This window comes from Dama dama, chromosome 2 (genome assembly GCF_033118175.1).
Source record: "Dama dama isolate Ldn47 chromosome 2, ASM3311817v1, whole genome shotgun sequence".
NCBI lineage: Eukaryota > Metazoa > Chordata > Mammalia > Artiodactyla > Cervidae > Dama > Dama dama.
Genome location: NC_083682.1, coordinates 32,701,947 through 32,722,990, shown reverse-complemented (window position 1 = coordinate 32,722,990; position 21,044 = coordinate 32,701,947). Strand labels below are relative to the sequence as shown.

At 49.7% G+C, this 21,044-nt stretch overlaps 2 protein-coding genes across 3 annotated transcripts in view; one reads left to right on the top strand and one right to left on the bottom strand.

Annotated features, from left to right (window-relative positions):
* USP35 (ubiquitin specific peptidase 35) overlaps positions 1–5,076 on the bottom strand; it is a 69,454-nt gene extending 64,378 nt beyond the window's left edge. The window contains exon 1 of the mRNA XM_061168372.1: positions 4,799–5,076. The gene's annotated coding sequence lies outside the window, so the exon portion shown is untranslated. The remainder of the gene's footprint in view (positions 1–4,798) is intronic.
* Positions 5,077–5,342: 266 nt separating this feature from the next.
* KCTD21 (potassium channel tetramerization domain containing 21) lies at positions 5,343–20,792 on the top strand. 2 transcript variants are annotated; one of them, XM_061168314.1, is made up of 3 exons: positions 5,353–5,389; positions 6,200–6,266; positions 17,604–20,792. In XM_061168314.1, exons 2-3 carry the CDS (start codon positions 6,259–6,261, stop codon positions 18,415–18,417), a joined length of 822 nt encoding a protein of 273 aa, XP_061024297.1. In that variant the 5' UTR covers positions 5,353–5,389; positions 6,200–6,258; the 3' UTR covers positions 18,418–20,792. The 2 variants fall into 2 exon arrangements, with proteins under 2 accessions (XP_061024304.1, XP_061024297.1); XM_061168321.1 differs by lacking the exon at positions 6,200–6,266 and having other exon boundaries at positions 5,343–5,389.
* Positions 20,793–21,044: the final 252 nt, after the last annotated feature.

The window sequence follows — 21,044 nt, the reverse complement described above, 5'->3', positions numbered from 1 at the left end:
CCAACTATGTGCCAGGCCCTATGGAGACACTCCCTTCTCTGTCCCAGCTCTCCACTGAGACCAAACCTCCAATACTACAAGTGTTACAATGTAATGGGCTCATTTCTCTCTCTCTCACCAGACTCTGAGCTCCTCCAGGCAGGGACCGGTCACTGCAGAGTAGATGCCCCTGAGGAGTTTACCGTGGTTAGAGGGCACAGATAGTGGTTCCTGAATGTTAGCCTCATTGCTTCAGAATCACCTGAGTATTTAGTACAAGTTCATATGCCCCAAACCTGGAATGGTGTTACACCTTATTCTTTGAGAGTCATCCGGAACCCATTCTGCTTACCATCCAGAATGATAGAGGCTCTCTGAGCCTCTATTTCCACCCTGTAGGGCTGTTGTGAAGACAAATATAAAGGCCTTAGCACGGTGCTGGGCACAAGAAAGCACTCAGAAAGTGTCAATGCTTTTTGCTTTAGAAGCAAAGTCCTCGCCCTTAGGAGATTCCAGTCCGGCGGTGGAGACAGATGCATTGGAGGAGTGACAACATAAGGCATGCTCTCAAAAGGCCTTTAAAAGTGTCTTTAAAAATGGGTCTACCTTCAGCTCTGGTCCTCTCTTTCCTGGGCAGTCCCTTGCAGACCATCCCCCAAACCCCTAGCCTCCAACTAGTGGACTTAATACTTTCAACACAGGATGCCAAGAAACCCTGGTGTTCAGGCAACCAAGGAGAAATCCTAATCAATGAGATATTGACATCATGTGTGGAGGAAAAAGACCTGGGGCAGGCGTAAATAGAGTTCTGACGCTAAGGAAGGCTCTGGAAGTAGGAAGAAAATCAAACTAGGAACTAGGAGTCCTGCATTCAAGTGTGACCTGGAATAAATTCCATTTAGTCCTGCAACTCATTGTGTGACCTTGACCACATAATAGCATGAGCCTCTTTTCTGTAAAATGGGGATAAATGATATCAGTTTGAACCCAAACAAAGCAAGGGATCAGAGGCTGGCAATTTCCTATTGTTCTGTTTGATACCTGCCGCATAAGGTGGTCTGGGCCTGGCAGCTGGGAGCTCGGTCAGTGGAACCATTCTGCAAGGGTGTGATCTCCAAGGCCAGCCCTGCAGCCTCTAGCAGTCTGTGGCCTGACCACTCCGGCAAGCCCTGCCTGCCCGCCCCCACTCCCACGCAGGCAGTCTGAGGTCAGCTGTCACCACGGTCACCAACAAACCCACTCAGGAGTATCTTGGATGCATTCATGCAACGGGGTTTTTAGAGGCATGCGCCTCACCTGACCCATCCCAGGCCACAGAAGGGAGGCAGAACAATGCCTGCTCTCCCCACGGCACGGGTGGGGAAGCTGAGAACCAACAAGGGACAAAGACGCGCCTTGGCAGGGTGGGATTAGAACCTGCACTCGGCCTCTCTGGGGGGAAGCAGCAGACTGCCAGCACTCCTCGGTGTGTGTGGGGGGCGGGGGGACGGGAGGGAGCTACGTTCCTTCTAGGCTCTGGAGGAGGATACGCCCTGCCAACGCTGGCTCTGACCCAAGAGGCACCTGCCCCATGCCAAATGCAGCGGCAAGCAGCAGCCGTGCCCTCCCCCAGAAAAGCCTGCGTCAGGGTAGAAGACTCGGGTTCTCTGCCTCAGAATCACCAGGTGACCTTGGGTGCGTCCCTCCTGGGACTCCTCAGCCTTCTCATCTGGAAATGGGGACCACTCTGAGCCTACCACTGATAAGGTTGAGAGAAGATATTTAAAAAAACATAAGGGCAGGAAGTTCCCTGGTAGGCTAGTGGTTAGGATTCCGCGCTTTCACTGCCATGGCCTCGGTTCGGTCAGGGAAATGAGATCCCTTAAGTCATGAGGCACATCAAGGGCTGGATACAGTGTTAGCCGCTCAGTCGTGTCTGACTCTTTGCGACCCCATGGCCTGTAGCCTGCGAGGCTCCTCCATCCATGGAACTCTCCAGCAAGAGTACTGGAGTGGGTTGCCATTTCCTTCTCCAAGGGATCTTCCCAACCCAGGGATCAAACCCGGGTCTCCTGCATTGCAGGCAGACTCTTTTACCATCTGAGCCACTAGGGAAGCCCCAAGAGCTGGATAATAGATGAGAAAAATATATGAGAGTCTATTCTTGGGACATCTGCACTGAGAAGCAAAACTGATACTGTCTGGAGACAAAAAAACACATACTCCTGATCCAGCTGATTCTAGAAGGAATTTCATCCGTTAACCCTCAATGTCAACTCATCATTTCCATTCTTTCTCCTGAGCTCCAGCCCCGCCCAATATCAGCTCCTTTTTACCTCTTGCCTGGACTAGTGCAGTAGCCTCTTAACCAATCCCTGTTTTCCCTTCCCCAATCGAACCTCCACTAGAGGCATGTTTCCAGTACAGAGTCCAGGTTTCAGATCTAGTCCAGCTGCTACCCCCATTGTGGCCACAACCATCAAGGCTGGTGTTTTTCCACCTCTCGGAGCCTATGAAGCCCCACATGAGAGATGACCACCTACTCACTCCTTAGCCTTTCCCAGCCAGTGCTGCGGCTCCTCCCCACACCCTTGGCTTATATCTCTCACTGCTGACATGGGCAGCCTGGGAGTCCCAGCAACATCCAGCCTGCTCCAGGGAGTGGGAAAGCACACGAGAAGAAAATCATGACCCCTTCCCTGGAAAGCCCAGGTCCCTTTACCTGTCCCTCTTAAGTGACCCTCCACCTTTCCACAGTGTATTGACAGTCTCTGTTCCTGCATGGTAGAGACTGAATGTATCCACTGTCCATCACTCATCAACCCCAAAGCACCGTGTGTGTGTGCATGTGTGTACAATGCCTCACCCCATCCCTGGGCCCCAGGTCACACTTCCCCATCCCTTGCCGGTCTCTCCCACTCACCCTGCAAATATTGGCAGATTAACCTCATTAATTAATAAACCTCAGAACCCTCAAGGCTTTCCCAACCCCTTCAAGGTAAAGTCCAAACTCCTGAGTCTGTCATTCAAGTCTTTTCTGTGACACTAAGCTAATATGGGGCAGGGTTACAGATGAACTTGACAAACTCCATTTGGTGGTGATGAATCTACAGGAATTTGGGCAGTGGGCTTTTTCCTGCTCGACACTTTGGGGACGTTTTCTCTGCTGGGAAAGGGCTTCTCTCTTTTCTCTCCTGGCAAATTCTGACTCATTTTTCAATACCCAGGTCACATGACCCCTCCCTCTGGGAAGCCTTTCCAAATGCCCCTGCAACTCAAGTCTCTGGGCTCTGGCCTCCCAAGGCCATCTTCACTTCTCTCATCCCTCAGCAGTGGAACCAGATTGATTTTATATCCATCTCCCCCACCAGGTGGGGATCTCTTTTGGGAGGAAGGAAGTAGGTCCAATTCCCCTATCTGTGCCCAGTGTCCAGCACAGGACCGGGCACAGAGGTGAAGGAGTGCCAAGTGACCGAGAGACATGTGACAGCAAGATGAGATAAAACCAAGGATGTCACTAGAAAAGCTCCTTCCAGGGACAGGCCTGACCCTTGGTCCATTCACTGCCCCCTGGGCAGGTCCAGTCGTGCGTATCCACAACCCTGAGGATCTGAAAACATCAGCCAAGAGAGCCCCTACAGAGGTCACTGGATGGGCCATTCTAGAAATTACCCCAACAACCAGAGCTGAAGAAAAAGAAAACAAACAAAGAAGACTGTTCCTGGTTCACTCTCAGGTAGAAAGCTCACGGAATCTCCTGGGACAGGGAAGGGTGCTTCAAGGACTCACTCAAATCTCTTCAGATGCCGGAGCACAGCAACCAAACCCCCCGTCCCCCCAGCGCCCCAGCACTGAGGAGCCCATTTCCTTTTCTCTTTGACCCTCACACCCAGTCTCCCTCCTTTGGCTCCCCTGGGTGCTGGAGCTGCTTGTGGGAGGGGAAAGCGGAGCACCAGGCTGTCCTTCCTGACACCCAGAAGCTCTCTATCCCTGGCCCCTCAGACCTCTGGACAGCAGCATTCCTCTCTGTATTTTTTAACTGAACTTCTATGCAAGGCAGCCCTGGGAAGGATCCCCTTGCCACACTACAAGGAGACCTTCATTTGGGCCACCAAACTGTCGCCCCGAAAGAAATAAGGAAAAAAAAAAAAAAGGAGGTGGGGAGAGGTTATCAGTAAAAACCAACTACGGTTTTACCGAAGAGGAACTGAGGAAGAGAAGGGAAGGAGGTGGGATATATTCCCTTCTCAGAAACACATAAGCAATGGGGGCCACCCCTCACACACTTCTGATGGCCGCGCCCCCACCCCCACCCCAGGCTTTCTGGAAGAGCGGGCACCAGGCTGACATATCCGGGGTCTCCTGTCCGCAAGGCTTCTTGTAGCTGGAGTACGCCCTGGGCGAGAATGCAGAGAATAGCAGAGCCCATTCCAAGCGCAGGTGGCCTCTTGGGCGCTCCCAGTTTGTAACCCACCTCGGCCCCACCCCACCCCTTCCAGTTATACCACTGCACCTGCTCCCAGCCCAGACTGGGGCTGCGGATCCCACGGAAGGCCGATGAGCTTCATGATATACTGGGCGCCGGTGCCCTCAACCCTGAGGGGGGCGGGGGCAGGGGCGGGGTCTCTATATACACAATTGATGAAGGAGGAGACTGAGGCCCAGAGAGGGGCAGCTACTCGCCCAAGGTCACACAGCCAGGCCCGCTATACACCCAGACCTCCCGCCTCCCAGACCCGGATTCTCAGAGCTCCACGCGCGTGTCCGGGCTCTCGAACCATCAGAAGGATGGTTCAGACACTCCCTCCCCCAACCTGCACACACACCCCAGCCCTCTTACCTTCGGAAGCCTGGTGGCCCCGGCCTCAGGAGTCAGCTCCTAAGGAGGGGAGCTCTGGCCGGGAAGGAGCCAGGCTGGGCCAGGCGAGGTCAGGGCGGGTCCTTGGCTTCCCCCGGAGTGGGGACGCCCTCCGCCAAGTCCCAGACGGCAGGGATGCTGCTTCCACTGCAAAGCCCAACCTCTCCACCCGGCCCTGCACAAGTCTGTAACTGGGGAGCTCGACTCAGCGGCGTAGCCACAGGGCTGCGGGGCGAAGTGGGGGGAGGGGCGAGGTGCGGGGAAAGGGGCGGAGCCGAGCGGGGGCCACCCCGCGAACCACCACTCAAGCTGCGTCCCCTTTAAGGCCAGCCGGCCGGAGCGCTGGTGGAGGCGGGGCGGGAGCGGGCCGGCTAACTGCAATGCCTCCCGGGAGATGGAGTTCGACGCCCAGTGCGCGGAGCTACAAAGAGCCTATGGGAGGACTACAAGTCCCAGAAAGCAGCGCGCGGGTCCCGGGCCGCCACGCCCCTGGGCTGGGCTCCGGCCCTCCGCCCCCCTCGCAAAGCTGCGCTGGCCGCCCGCGGAGGGGAGGTTGCTGAGCGAGGGCAGGAGGTGGGTGCGGCACGGACGGGGGCGTGGGGTGCAGGGACTGCCGGCCAGGGGTCACGGACCCATCTGGGCACCTGTCCTACCGTGAGACGTCATCTAGCCTATCCTAGCCTCGCCATTCTCATCCGTGCAATGGGAATAGCAACGCCAGTGGCTGCGGGGGAGGGGATGTTTATGGGGAAGAAGGGGCGGAGCTCGTGAAAGAAGCCTGGATGGATGGCGATAGTCTGAAAAGCCCGGATAATAAGGGCCGAGACTGTGGGAGGAGTCCGGTGGGTGGGTCAAGAAGGGGCGGGGTCTCTAGATAAGAAGTGGAACGCGCGTGAGATCGGAGAAGGGGCTGGGGAATGGGTGCAGAGGCCAAGGAAGCAAGCCTGAGTTGGATTGGGTGGAATGAGCCGAAAAGCGTTGGGGAGGGAGGGGTGGAGACAGAAAGATGAAAAGGATCCCTCTCAGCCCTGTAAAAGCCCAGTGTCAGCAGCGCTGATTTGACTTGAGTAAGAGGGTGCCCAAATGGGCAAATGTCTGTGGATGAACGGAGCATCTTTTCCTTGTGACTAGAAAATAAAGAGCCCATTCTTTGAACTCGGCGTCATACATATGAGTTCATTCAACTCACACCCTGTGAAGACGTCACCATATCTGTTTACAGTTGAGGAACCTGAGGCTCAGAGAAGTAAAATGACCTCCCCCAAACCACCCAGCACTCCTTACTCTCAAGGCACTGCTTTTTGCCCTGCACTGCAGGGAAGTAGAGATTTAATCTGTAGCGAATGGCAGGGGATAGATGACAAGTGTCCCGGTCCTTCACAGGTTGTGTGACAGGACCAGCTTCCTCACTGCCAACCTCCGAGGCTGATTGTTAGGATGAAATGAGGAGGTAGGTTTGAAAGCCGTTGGTTCATAAATTATCTTTCTTGTGAGGAGCAGGAAGACCGTGGAAGAGTGGTTGGGCCTGAGGAAAACCAGGTGAAGCCTAAGGGTGAGCCAAAAGGATGAAGGAAGATTCTGGAAGAGGGTAGAGGATGGTGATGATTGTTGGGAATCTACACCAGATGAGATACTTTGCTGTGCAAGCCAGGTCAGGTGACTTCCCTTCTCCAACCCTGTTGGTTGACTGCTTCAAAGATCCATGTGTGTCATCTGAGTTGGGAAGCACCTTCTCTGTCTGGTGAGCACATAATGGAGCAAACAGCATTTGGGCCTTTTAGAGATAGGAACTGGGCAAAGCAGAGCTAAAGGTACAGCTGTTGGGTGTGGGGAGGCCAGGAAGGGGAAGTGGAGAGCGGTATCCCCAGATAGTCTCCAGGGCTGTGAGCCAGGCTCTTTATCTGGTGGGCTGTGTAAGGTGGGGAAGACTGCTCTAGTTTTTTGGGAGACACATCACTCACTTTGAGTGCTGTCATCCTTGAAGTTTACCTAGCTATGTTCTATGCATCCCCTACACTTTGGAAGTTCTTTTATTTACTTCCAGGTAATTACCTGGGCCTTGCCCTGTGCCTCAGATTCCAAACTGAAAATTCAAGAGCCTATTTCAAAATAGAAAGTTTTAAAAATTCAGGAGAGATTGGTAAACTTCCCTATTGGTAGATGACAGAGGGGACTAGGAAAATGGATCTGACTAAACAGGAAGAAAGTTTTCCCCCTTCCCCTGCCTGCCAACTTCTTGGGGTACAGATCTAGGGTACAATCCCTGTCCTGACAGGGTGGCCAAGCAACCGTCTACTTAAGGAAAATGAGCCTTGGTAAGGGGTTAGAATAAAATGCTCTGGAGATGCAAAGAAGGAAGGAATGAACTGCAGCCAATGGGCCTGGCAGATGAATGGCATTTTCTTCGCAGTGCAGGCAGAGGGATAGCAGATGCCAAACTGCAGAGATAGGAGAGGGCGTGATGTGGTTGGTCTGTAAAGTAGGGATAATAATAAGCATCTTCATCTATGAAATTAACATGCATAAAGGGCTTCCCTGGTGGCTTAAGTCGGTAAAGAATCCACCTGCAATGTGGGAGACCTGGGTTCGATCCCTGGGTTGGGGAGGTCCCCTGGAGGAGGGCATGGCAACCCACCCCAGTATTCTTGCCTGGAGAATCCCCATGGACAGAGAAGTCTGGTGGGCTGCAGTTCATGGGGTCGCAGAGTCGGACACGTCTGAGCAACTAGGCACACGCAAAGTGCATAGCATAGTAGTAACTGCTTGGTAAACATCAGCCATTATTATTATTACTGCTGCTGCTGTTATGATCACCATCATGTGCCCAAGAATTGGTCTAGGGCCACACAGCTAATGAAGCGGCAGAGCCTGATTCAAATGCAGACCCAGGTGACACCAAGCCCATGCACTTTCCTCTTCCCACAAACATCTGTGAGGCCCAGAAGCGGCCCCTCCTTGTTAACATTCTTGGTAAACCATCACAGGAGGTTCTTTTCTACGGTGGTACCAGAGACTGGGTTCAGAAGGAAGCAGGGGAAACAAGGCCTAAACAGCCATCTTCTCCCAGCCTGGATCTCAGCATGGAGACAGGCAGGCCTAGTTTTGTGGTTCCTGTGGGCAGTTTAGTCTAGGTAGGAAGACCACTTGGATGTACATTCAGTTGCCTTCCACCAACTGTGGGCTATTTTAGCTGAGCCCTGGTTGGCTTCTTCATCCTCCAGAGCACTGAGATGTCAGGAGATCATGAGATGCTAATGCTTCTTAGTAGTAGTAATAACATCTAATATTTATGGAATCTGGCTATTTACTAGGGCCAGGCACTGACTGGAACTTTACATCTGTAGTCGCAGGAGAGAAGTGCTCTTTTCTTCCCTCTTCCTTCAAAATAAAAATATTCTTAGAATTTTTAAGCCTACAGAAACGTTAAAGGAATAGCCTTTCACTGATGCACCTATTCACACTTGACGATTTTGTTGTTACACACGTACACTTTTTGCTAAACTACTGAAAATTACAGATGCCTTGACACTTGACCCCTAAATTCTTCAGCATGTTATCTCCTAACATTCTGCACCATAACCATAAGACCATTATCATACCTAAGAAAAATAGCAAGAACTCTATCATCTACTAAACAGTTGAGATTCAAATTTCTCCAACTGTCAAAAATTATCTCATTTTTTTTCAATCAGATGCAGTCAAGATTCATTCATTCATTGCATTTAATTATATCTCTTTAAGCAGCTCATTTAATCTAGATAGAGCCCCTCTACCTGTTTAAATTTATTTTAGCAATAATTAGGTTCAACTTGCTTTTTTATTTCTTTTCTGGCAATGTTGTGTACTTATTATTGCATCACATTAGGAGGCATATGATATCAGAATCCTACTATCGTATCCATGAATGCTAAGTTTGATTATTGGATAAGGTCGTAACAGCCTGATCTTTCCATAAAAGGTTAAGTTTTTCCCTCTTGTAACTAGTCAGTGGGCTTCCCAGCTGCGCAGTGGTAAAGAATCCCCCTGCCAATGCAGAAGATACAAGAGACATGGGTTCAATCCCTGGGCTGGGAAGACCTCCCTGAGTAGGAAATGGCAACCCACTCCAGTATTTTTGCCTGGAAAATCCCATGGACAGGCAGGCTACTGTCCATGGGGTCGCAAAGAGTCAGACACAACTTAACAACTAAACAAGAAAAACAGCAAATTATGATCTGATATTTGTATATATTGTGGAATGATCACATAGTTAGGAAAAAATTTTTTTCTTGTGATGACAACTTTTGAGATCTGCATTCTTTTGACTTGATCACATTAATTTTTGATGTCTTCTTTGCTGTCTGGAAAGAGATGTTCCAGGTTCACCTTGAACTTTTCCTGTCAAAGTCCTGGAATCACCAGTTTCGCCAGGAAACCATGGTTTCTTTTTGTAGGGGTTCAGGTTTAAAAACCAAGATCTGGGGTCAGGTGTGCTCATTGCTACTTGGGGATTCATTTCTAGGCTCTGAGCAGAGCTGAGACATGATAGATGTATAGATGGATGGATGGATAAAAAGATTAATTATCAATGCCTTGTAGATTGATTGTTAAAACAGCTGGTCCTCAGTGTGTAGAAGGAGTAGATTGCATGTAAAATACCTTCAATATGGAGGCTTAGTGGGCAGTAATGTAGGGAATTGCACAGAAAGAGCCCTTGCTCGCTCTAAGGCTCTGTTAGTGTGTGGGCTATTAACTAGGACCTCTGCATCTGGGTTCAGTTTCTTGTTCAGAACCCAGGTTAGAGAAGACCCTAGGCTGCCTCCAAAAGTCTTCTGATCAGTGTCCAAACCTGGAACCTCCCAGAGGCCATGACTCAGAGGTCAAGAATGGACACAAAGCTCTGGGCCAGGGATTCATTCTCACTGCGTCTGTGAAATAAAGATAATGTGATCTGTCTTGCCTGCATCCCAGAGTTGTTGTAAGGATCAATATTTTTTTTTTTAATTGCTAATCAGTCTTTTCAACATGTGTACTACAGAATTCCTTCCCCTTTTCATTGGCTTAACACTACAATTTGAAATGTCATTGCCTTACAGTCTGATTTCATACATTACACTAAGATATACTTTTTCATATACTCTTTTAGGTTATCACCAATTTTTCCAAAATAAGATTTTAATCTTTTTTTTTAATCTTTTGAAAAAATACTTTTAGGAGTGGGATTAGAATAGCGTAACAACTGTAAGTAATTTTTAAGTGGTGTGAAAGTGTTAGTCGCTCAGTCATGTCCAACTCTTTGCAACCCCATAGACTATAGCCTGCCAGGCTCCTCTGCCCATGTAGTTCTCCAGGCAAGAATACTGGAGTGGATTGCTACTCCCTTCTCCAGGGGATCTTCCCAGCCAGGGGACTGAACCTGGGTCTCCCGCCTTGTGGGCAGATCTCCTGTCTGAGCCACTAGGGAAGAACGGCTTTAAGATACTGCCTCTCATCACAGGCCTCTATTTATTCAAGTCCTGCTTATGCTTCTTAATAAAGAAGCATATGCTGCTTTGTTTTCGAAGGGAGCACAGGAGTTTTTTAAGATAGGTGTAATTTTTTAAAAAAAATATTTACTTACCTGCCTGCAGGCCTGATCCATGGGATCTTTCATTGCAGTGCATGGACTTCCTCGTTGCCCCACGGCATGTGGGATCTCAGTTCCCCAACCAGGGATCAAATCCACGTCCCCTCACTACAAGGTGGGTTCTTAACCACTAGACCACCGGGAAAGTCCCTGGGCCGCACAGGCTTTGAAGAGAGGCCTCACTTGGAGTTCTGGCTCTGCTGCCGCTAGCTGTGTGATCTTAAGCAGCTGTCTTCACTGTTCTGTGCTTCAGTTTTATAATCCAGAAAATAGAGATAATAATTGTACCTACCTCACAGCCTCGGTGTGGTGTTGCAGTGAGATAATCTACAGGAAAATGCCTCACATAGCTCAGGACATGTCCTCAGAGCTCAGGAAATGTTGATTCTCTGCACACTCACTGGTCATGCATGTCAGAATCAAAATGAGGTGGCAGGTATGAGAGCACCTGGAGAGAGGTAGGAGAGGACAAGTGCCAAACCTCTGCAGGGGGTTGACTGCTGAATTCCCAAGGTCGTTCAGAGCATGGCAGTCAGACGGGCCTGGGCTTGAATCCTAACTCTGCCACAAATTTCTCTGGGCAAATCACCTGCCTCTTAGAGCCTCAGATTCTCACTTATGAAGTGGAGATAATGCTTTCCTCAAAGGAGGTTACAAGGGTTAACTGAGCTAATGTGTCTAAGACACCTAGCAAGTACCTAATAAGTACTCACCAGGCAGTAGCTGTGTCTCTTGTGAGACCTGCGGGAATGTTTTAAAGGACATAGTTTTAAAGGAGGACTCTAGAGCAACATCTTAACTGCCCTTCCTTACAGGACACCCACTCTCAAAGAATTCTATTTCCTTTGTTACAATCAGAGGTTGCAGCCAGGTGATTTTCAGGCTCTATATTGGGATTGCCCTTCACATGGTACCAGGCTGGGCCTTAAGATCCACTACCCCTCATTTGGGCCACAGACCCATTTCAGGGAGGAGAGAATTCCAGCCACCTCTCAAGTTCCCAGGCCCCCTGACCTTCCCTGCCAAGGCAGGTGGTCCGAGGATTCACCTGGCATAATTTCCTGGTTTTCTCAGAGAGGGAAATGGGTTAATCTTTTTTCTTGGTTCTTTTCGAGTCGAGAGGCAGACTTGGAAATTCTCCTGTTTAAGAAAAATTATTTGTTCAGACACAGTGGTGGAGTTTCTTTTATCTCCTGTTTCGTGGTTTGGTTTGTAATTCTCATTCATCTTTTCTAATCTGGCTTTTAAAAAAACCTGGCTTTTTGTGTTTTGTTGCTTTGTCATTAGGGATCATGGGTTGCTATTGAAATAGCAGGGTTTAGACTTGTGGTATGTCAGCTATAGAGGGGCTCCCGGCCATCCAGGATCCAATCCCCGTATCCTCAGATGTGAGTGGGCAGAGTCCCAGGCCAGCCACAGACCAGCTGCCGAAAGACCTACCCCAGTCCGATCTGGGCAGAGAATAAGGGAATGTGCACCTCCCACTCATGTTAGGGCCTCAGGGTGGGAAGGGGAAATGGTGAGAGGTGTTGGATTCGCATCAACCTGGATTCAGATCACAGCTCCTCCAGTGACTAGCTCTGTAACCTGGAGCAATCTCTTAACCTTCCTGAGCCTTGGTTTCCTCATCTGTAAAACAGAAATAATAGCATCTGTCTGACAGGGTGCTTGTCTAGACACCAAGTGAGGTAATGCAGGTAAAGAATCAGCACAGTAGTATCATTCTGTATACTTCTCTATATAGTTCTGTTAAAAATAAATAAAATGCTACTGTGTGTTAGCCAAAGCATTATAAAAGCAGGAAGTGTGTGCTCAGCAGGTGGTAGCTCCTGTCTTGCCAAGCGAGCTGCCTAGCACTATTTTAAAAGGCTGCTTCAGGGATTCTCAAACTTGTGGAATCTATGAAACAGCCTTTTGTTGCTGTTCCAGCTGTCAGCAGCCTGTGGAGGGGAGAGTGAGCTTTCCACACTCCCTGGCCCTGAGTCCTGGGCAAGTCCTCAGTCTCCTGAGGCTCTTGTTTCCTATCTGCCTAATGGAACGATGCCTGCTTTGTAGAACTGCTATATGAATTAAAAGGGCTGGTGGGCGTAAAGGCCTAGGATGTAGTAGAATGCTCAGTACACGTTCATTCCTCCCTCCCTCAGCCCCTCCTCCACGTACCCCCAGCACCCCGTGTGCTAGGCAGTGAACACACGGGGGCAGGAGCTGGGTCACTGCTGTCAGAGATCACAAACTAGGCAGCGGTTTTCACAAACAACTTTTATCATAACCCACGTTATGAAGGTACACTTTATATCACGTTCCAGTTCCCCTCTCTCTCTCTCACACACACACACACAAATGAAACAAAAGTTTCACAACAATATATATAAAACTGGTCATAACCCCGTGTATTATATTATTCATGACACAATCACAATCTTGGTTTTTTCCCAGTTTATGAAGACATAATTTATGTTCAGTAAAAGTCACCCTTTTTAGGTGTACAGTTACATGAATTTCTATAATCTTTATAGTCATGTGACTACCACTACATCAAGATATCGAATATTTCTGTCACTCCAGAATATTCCTCCAGTCTCTTTGTAGCCAGTCTTACCCCCAGCCTCTCCAATTACTGATCTGACTTCTGTGTCTGTAGTTTTGTCTTTTCCCGAATGTTGTATAAATAAAATCAAACACCATGTGACCTTTTGAGGCTGGCTTCCTCCACTTAATAGGATGCTTTTAGGATTCTTCTGTGTTGTGTGTCAGTAGCTAGCTGGCTTGTATTGCTGAGTCACAGTCCATCTTTCTGTGACCTCTTTTGAGTTAATTTTTCATCTGTGTTGCGAGGTATGAGTTGAGGTTCTTTTTGTGCATATCGATGTCCAGTGATCTTCACCTTGGGAGAGCCAGGAAAGAGGGCCAAATGCAAGACAGATCATTACATGATTGATTACATGATGGAATGGTGGGCTGTGCGAGGGACCAGAAGCCCCAAGAGGAGAGCTGGCAAAAGTGGAGGTTTGGGGATAGATCGAGGCAGTGACGCATAGGCTGAACGCAGACAAAGTGGAAAAAGTGAAAAAGGGTGGTATAAGGAGAGCAAAGGCAGGCAGGGGAGGGCGGATGCCGTGGTGTCAGGAAGGCCGGAGCATAGAGTGTGGGGAGAGGCGGGGTCGAAGGTGAGATTGGACTGCACACAGTAGTCAGAGCAGGCAGCCCTGCTTCAGGAAAATCAGCCTGCGCACTGAAATGGCAGGTGGGCAGAAAGGAGGCAGGGAGCCACGTGAGGATGTTGGGGGAGCGGGGGTGAACCCTGAGCACCAGGAGTTCCTACAGGGACAGGTTCAAGGAGACAGTCGAGAAAGATGGCAGGGATGCTGAGTCAGGGCTGCCTGTGGGCTCACACAGATGGGTGGCTGAGAAGAAGTCACCGCAGGATCTGGGGAGGAGGAACCCTTTGTGAGGCTTCTGGTATCCACAGAAAATCCAGGTGGTCATGTCTAAGAGGCAGCTGGGTACACAGTGGGGCTGGAGCCCAGTGGTGAAACCCCCCACCACCCTCCGTGAAGCCGCTCAGCCTCGGGATGCCAGCTCCTGCCCCCTTGTGTCGTCGTGGCTCTCAGACCGAGCCTGTGGGCTTGCCACGGTGGGCACCAGGCACTGTGACTAGGGAATAGGGGCGGTAAGGGCTGACTTCTGTGATTCCTAAGTCTGTGGAGAAGAGCAGAGGGAGCCCCCTAGTCTGAGGTCAGGAGACCTACCTTCGGTTTTTTTCAATTGGAGGATAATTGCTTTACGACACTGTGTTGGTCTCTGCCTTATAGCAGCACGAATCAGCCATGGGTATACACATATCCCCTCCCTCCTACCTCCCACCCTAGAGCACCAGGCTGAGCTCCCTGTGCTATATGTAAACTTCCCATCAGCTGTCTATTTTACATATGGTAACATGTATTTCAGTGCTCCTCTCTCTACTCATCCCACCCTCTCCTTCCCCCATTGCGTCCAGAAGTCTATTCTATGTCTGAGTCTGTATTCCAGGGGTCAGGAGACCTCCTTCTAACCAGCCTCAGCCCAGACTGCAACTCCTGGTGCTGCCCTGGATGAATGACCAGGAGCTGCATAGCAGGGCGCCGGGGCAGGAAGGCGGGTGCTCTGTTGCTTTGCATGCAGAAAAATAGGACTTTGGGTCCCCATTCAAGGGCCCCCAGTATGCTCTGTGGCACCTGATTGTCCTCCCCACCTGCTTTGAGCTCTTCAGAGCTGATATATTAGGAGATACAGGGTTTGCAGCCCAGAGAATTGTCAGGAAAGACAGCACAGCCTCTCTGCCTCACTGAAGCCTGCTCTTTCCTTTCCCTGGAGCTCAGCCACTTCACAGAGCCTGGGCCTTAAAGAGAAAGAGAGACTGGAAAGTAGAAGGTGCGGGTTACTATCTAGAAAGAAAAGGAGATGCTGGAATGAGAAAGCAGGTAGCCCACTCCTGGGTCCAGCTCCTGCCTACACCCCCTGGAGGGAAAATTGGTCAGACTTGGGCCCCAGGCCAAGCATAGGCCTCAGCTGCAAGTCTCAGCACCATGGTAACCGCCCCTTCCTAGGAGCCCTCCCCCACTCTTCTCTGTTGGACACCCCCTTCCCCCACCCCACCCCCGCCCACCACCACCGTCTCGCAGCCCATCTGCTCCAGGCTTCTGCTGATGATTTTGTAACTTCATCATGGGCTTGTTTCTCTTCAGACACTCCAGATGGTTAATGCCTTTCTGCAGTATCAAAGTGCCCCGTTGGACAGGGACAGAATCACTCCCACCCCCACCCTGCCAAAGAATTGGGTGGGGCAGCCAAGAGTCCTCCACACCCAGCATAGCCACCACCCTCTGGAGTAAAGAGGTCTCAGTGCAACCAGGACTTCCCTGGTAGCTCAGATGGTAAAGAATCTGCTGGGAGTGGGGATCAGGATGGGGAATACATGTAAATCCATGTCTGATTCATGTCAATGTATGACAAAAACCACTACAATATTGTAAAGTAATTAGCCTCCAACTAATAAAAATAAATGGAAAAAAAAAAGAAAAAAATAAAAAGAGTCCGTATGAATTAAAAAAAAAAAAAAAAGAATCTGCCTGCGCTATGGGAGACCCACGTTCAATACCTGAATCCGGAAGATCCCCTGGAGAAGGGAATGGCCACCCACTCCAGTATTCTTGCCTAGAGAATCCCCATGGACAGAGGAGCCTGGTGGGGAAAATAGTCCATGGGGTCGCAAAGAGTCAGACTCGACTGAGTGACTCACAGGTTGGAGGCTGCCAGCCTCCTCAGAAGGCAGATGTTTGGTGACAACTGCCCTGGCCCACTTGCTACCCCTGCTGGGTGATTTTGAGGTAAGTCCCCTGCTTGGACCTCAGTTTTCCCATCTGGACAGTAAACGTGCCAGAATTCATTCCAGACCTACTCCTGCAGCTCTTGGTACATTGTTTTTCCTTTTTTCCATCCTTCCTTCCTTCCTTTTATTTTATTCTTTATTATTGAGGTAGAGTTGATTTACAATATTAGTTTTGGGTTTGCAGCATAGCAACTCAGGGTTTTTATAGATTATACACCATTTAACGTTACTATGAAATATTAGCTGTAGTCACTGTGCTGTAGCTGGTCATTTTCCTTGCCTGTTGCGGTCTCCTCTCCCAGCTCGGGCTCTTCTCAGGGGCAGCACTGGGACTGATTCCTACCTGTGCCCCCACACCCAACATTAGGGAAAGATTCCTGGATTCTCTGCACAAGTTGACTCCTGGGAAGGTATCATGTTAGGAGCAAAAACAGTACATCCCCTGATTTCTAGACCCTTAAAGAAAAGTTAGAATCCAGGACTTCAGGTTGAAGGAGACTCGCCAGCCATGGACACTAGAGGCTGTGAGGTCAGTGGGGGGACAGTGGGGGAGAGTTGTTACGGAGTGGGTAAAGAGCCCTCAGGAAGGGCGCTTGGTGGCAGAGGCCCATAGCCGCACTAACCACAAAGCAAGGTTCAGAGGAGCCTGGGGTTCCATCATGGTAGGAAAGGACAGGCCTTCAGGAGCCAAGGGCATCTTCATGGCCAGGCAGGTCATCATGGGAGGGTGAGAATCCAGAAGGAGCGTCACTGGGAGCCCAGAGGGCTGAGTGACCCATTGAGGGCCTGAAAGATAGATGGAAGTGGTACTAATCACAGCCACTTTTGTGCATTCTTTTAGATAGAAAAATAAATAAGAAGGCAACAACGATTCAGCAGAAGGAGAATGGGGCTTGGAGTTCTACACCTCAGAACATTTGTTAAGTACCAAGAATGGCCCAATAGTTGGCTAGTAAGCATGAATACATTTTTCTGTCTCGTATAAAGGCAACTGGGCTTGAATCCTGCAGGACACTTCACCACTGTAAGCCTGGGGAGTGAATCCTGGCAGTTTTCCTCACAGTGGGGATGATTGGTGATACTGTGTATGTCAAAGGATAGTGTGTAAGCAAATGTACGAAAGAGCAGCCAGCATAGCATTAAGTCCAGGCTCATTTTCCGCCTTTCATTAGACCAGTGGTTCTAAGTCCTAACTGAACATTTAGAATCAGCTTTTAAAATGTATCAATGCTGGGGCCACATGCCACACCAATTAAAACAGTCTCTGGAGGGTGGGACCCAGGCTTCATTTTTTCCTTTTCATTTCTTTCTTTCTTTTTTAACTCCCTTAGACAGTGTGACAATTATTACCCATCCAGTTGTTCGTCGAGTTATTCATTCATTTCAACTCCAAGGACATACAATAAGAAATTTAGAACCGTGACTACCCAGATGTTATGGATTGGATGTTTGTGTCCCCCAGAATTCATACATTGAAATCCCAACTTCCAATGGGGTGGCATAAGGTGGTAGAGCCTTTGGGAGTTAGATCATGAGGGCTCCACCTTCATGAACGAGATTACTGTCCTTATAAAAGAGACTCCAGAGATCTCTCTTGCCCCTTCTCCATATTAGAACATAGTGAGAAGACAGCCCTCATCAGACACCAAATTTGCCTCTACCGTGACCTTCAAACTTCCCAGCCTCCAGAACTATGAGAAATAAATGTTTGTTACTTAAGCCACCCAGTCTCTACAGTATTTTGTTATAGCCCCAAAAGACTAAGACATCAGATATGGTTGGGTAATGGTCATTTCTTTCTTTTTTCTCTGTAGGACTATTTTCCTGCACCCCAGCCTTCCTGCCATGTCTGACCCCATCACACTCAATGTTGGGGGGAAGCTCTATACAACCTCACTGGCAACCCTGACCAGCTTCCCTGACTCCATGCTGGGCGCCATGTTCAGCGGGAAGATGCCCACCAAGAGGGACAGCCAGGGCAACTGCTTCATTGACCGGGACGGCAAAGTGTTCCGCTACATCCTCAACTTCCTCCGAACCTCCCACCTGGACTTGCCCGAGGACTTCCAGGAGATGGGCCTGCTGCGCAGGGAGGCCGACTTCTACCAGGTGCAACCCCTGATTGAGGCCCTGCAGGAGAAGGAGGTGGAGCTGTCCAAGGCCGAGAAGAATGCCATGCTCAACATCACGCTGAACCAGCGTGTGCAGACGGTCCATTTCACTGTGCGTGAGGCACCCCAGATCTACAGCCTCTCCTCTTCCAGCATGGAGGTCTTCAATGCCAACATCTTCAGCACCTCTTGCCTCTTCCTCAAGCTCCTCGGCTCCAAGCTCTTCTACTGCTCCAATGGCAACCTCTCCTCCATCACCAGCCACCTGCAAGACCCCAACCACCTCACTCTGGACTGGGTGGCCAACGTGGAGGGCCTGCCAGAGGAGGAGTACACCAAGCAGAACCTCAAGAGGCTCTGGGTGGTGCCAGCCAACAAGCAGATCAACAGCTTCCAGGTCTTTGTGGAGGAGGTGCTCAAGATCGCTCTGAGTGATGGCTTCTGCATCGACTCTTCTCACCCACATGCTGTGGATTTTATGAACAATAAGATAATTCGATTAATACGGTACAGGTAAAAGGACCCCAGCAACACTGGATGGGGTCTTCCCAAAGCCAGGATGTTGGAGAGTGTCTCACCCATGGTGTGAGGCAGGGTACCATACTAATCTGCATTAATCGCATAGCAGGACTTGATTCTACCCGCCCCACCGCCCCCCCCACAACGATGCAGTCCACCTATAGGAATCCATGTGTCCTCTTGACACAGCCATCTTTTTCCTTGCCGCTTTGAGCTGGAGATGGGCAGTTTGCTGTAAGTGAAGTCTGCCATCATGTCCTACAGGAGGCTGTAGGACTTCCTGGCTAGATAGAGAATAGCACTTTTCCCTCGGACTCCAGCTCTCTCTGAACCATGAGGCACTGCCTGCAGCCGTTCCTTTGGTAGAGGGGGTAAAGTGAGAACAAGAGGCTCCCTCTGGTTTCTCAGGACAGAAAGTCCGTAGAGATTCCCATCCTGCCTGCCCCTCCATCCCTGGGATGTGGCCAGGACCTGGGGCTTGCTTGGCTGGCTTGGAAATGAAGTAGGTGGTAGGGGGCAGGATTTGAGCTGGCCCGGCATAGAGGAATGAGTCTCCAGGCAGTGTTCAGAAGATGCGGCTGTCCCTCTGGACGGGGCCAAATCTAGGCATTTGGGGATTCCTGGCTTCAGAAATGAGCTGCTAATCCCTGTGAAGATTTGAAAGTATTTGGAGCCAGTACAGTGAAAGGCACTTCATAATGTGGCCTGATCCCTGACTTCTTTCTCCAAGAATTTGAAGTGTCATTGAAACAGACCTTTTAAACAAATATATTATGCACTCTCAGGGTTGGAAAATAATTGAACAGTCATTTAGTGCTCTCCCACCCCAAGTACACCCCAGTACATTTGAGGCCAAGGGCTTTTCCCCAGTACCTTCAGGAGATCAACTATCTCTGCTTGCGTACTCTCAGCAACAGAACGTCCATCATCCCCACAGCCAGCCCCTGTCATGGTTGGCTGTTAGAAAGTCCTTCCTTTATCTTGAGCTGCATTCTGTCCTTCCACAACCATTTTCTGTTCCTGTTAGACCTTTCTTGTCACCCAAATGTCTATTTTCTTTCTCAGAATAGTCACTTTGAGAGGCCACATACGTATTCTGAAAATATTACTACTTGGGATTATTAGGATCCCCCTTGGGATTTGTCTTCAAAACCAAGGTTAGCCCCCTGACATTCCCTGTAAGTCATCCCTCTTTTTTACGGCTTCACTTTGTTTATGACCCTCCCTCCTCACCAGACATGACCCTGCATAGCTTTTGACCATCTTCTGGTAAGTTTGAAGATTGCTGCCCCAAAGGAAGGAGACCAGGGTCTCAGCAGTGTGCAGCAAGGAGCCCAGGAGTGGCCTGAACCATAACACTGCCCTTGGAGGAAGTGTCCAGCCCCTATAGCACTGCTCTGAGGGATGTGGTACTGTTTCTGTGCCTGTTGACATCCTTGGGGTGAGACCCAGGGCAAGATACCCTGAGCCACCACTTCCCAGGGGTGATAAGCAGTGCAGGTCTCAAAACTGCATGTTATGATTCACCCCTGGAATGAGGGTGACCTTGGAAGTCCCACAGCCCTCCCCACTAGGCAGGGGCCCTCAGACAAAGCCAGAGACGCCTGGTGCCACGGGTACCCCAGGGGATGGGCAGAGGATGGAGCTTGTGTGCCAGGCTGTGGGAAAGGCCACATCCTTTAAATAATAAAGGTCTCCCCCCCCCCACCCCGTACAGTGGGACCCCTGAGACTCATAACTGTCCCAGCCACCAGACTATTGGAATTTGGGAAAGCCACTCAGGAGAACCCAGTTTAGACCAGCCAGCAGAAGCTGTGACCACAGCAGAACAGTTTAGAAATTTCATATATCACTACTGTCCCGTGTCCCTTTTCATAAAAATTCTTTCTCCATCTTTTTGGTGCTTCTTAATTCAAGCAGCTTGACTTTAGAGAAAGCACAGGACCTGTGAAGCCACTAATTTGCTGTGTGACTTTATGCAAGTCACTCACCTCACTGAGCCACCTCTGTTTCATCATCTGTGAAATGGACATAACAGTAACCCATAACCCTATCTACCTCACAGGGCTGTTGTGAGGATCAAATGAAATAATGTATATGAGAATACAGTATAAATGATAAATGGTTATCTTTATTTTGTGTCTACATATAAGGGGAAAAACCTTGGCTTTGGAATCAGGCTGAGCCAAGTCTGAATTCTGGCTCTATTGCATGCTGTGTAAACTTGGACAAGTCCCTGGGCCTCCCTGATTTGTTTCCTCATCTGATGACAACCTCACCTCCCACTGTTGTGTGACCTGGTTGTGTATGTGAAAATTCCTAGCTAGGCCTGGCACATAGGAGCTCAATAAATGTTTGCTCTCTTAGAAGTAATGATGGATTGTTGTGCCAGAGACACCACAAGCATATAACAATTTAACAAGCCTTCTGGGGTACCTGGTATATGGGCCCTGAGGATGGGAACAGTCACAGATAAGTTCAGTGTAGAAAAGATTAGAGGGCCACACACTGGGCTTGGGAACTTGGGGAAAGCAAACTTAGTTCTCAGAAAGAGCTTAATGGATGGTCAAGCTGGGCCTCTAAGAGTAGGCTGCACTGTAACAGGAAACACCATGAGCCAAGCAG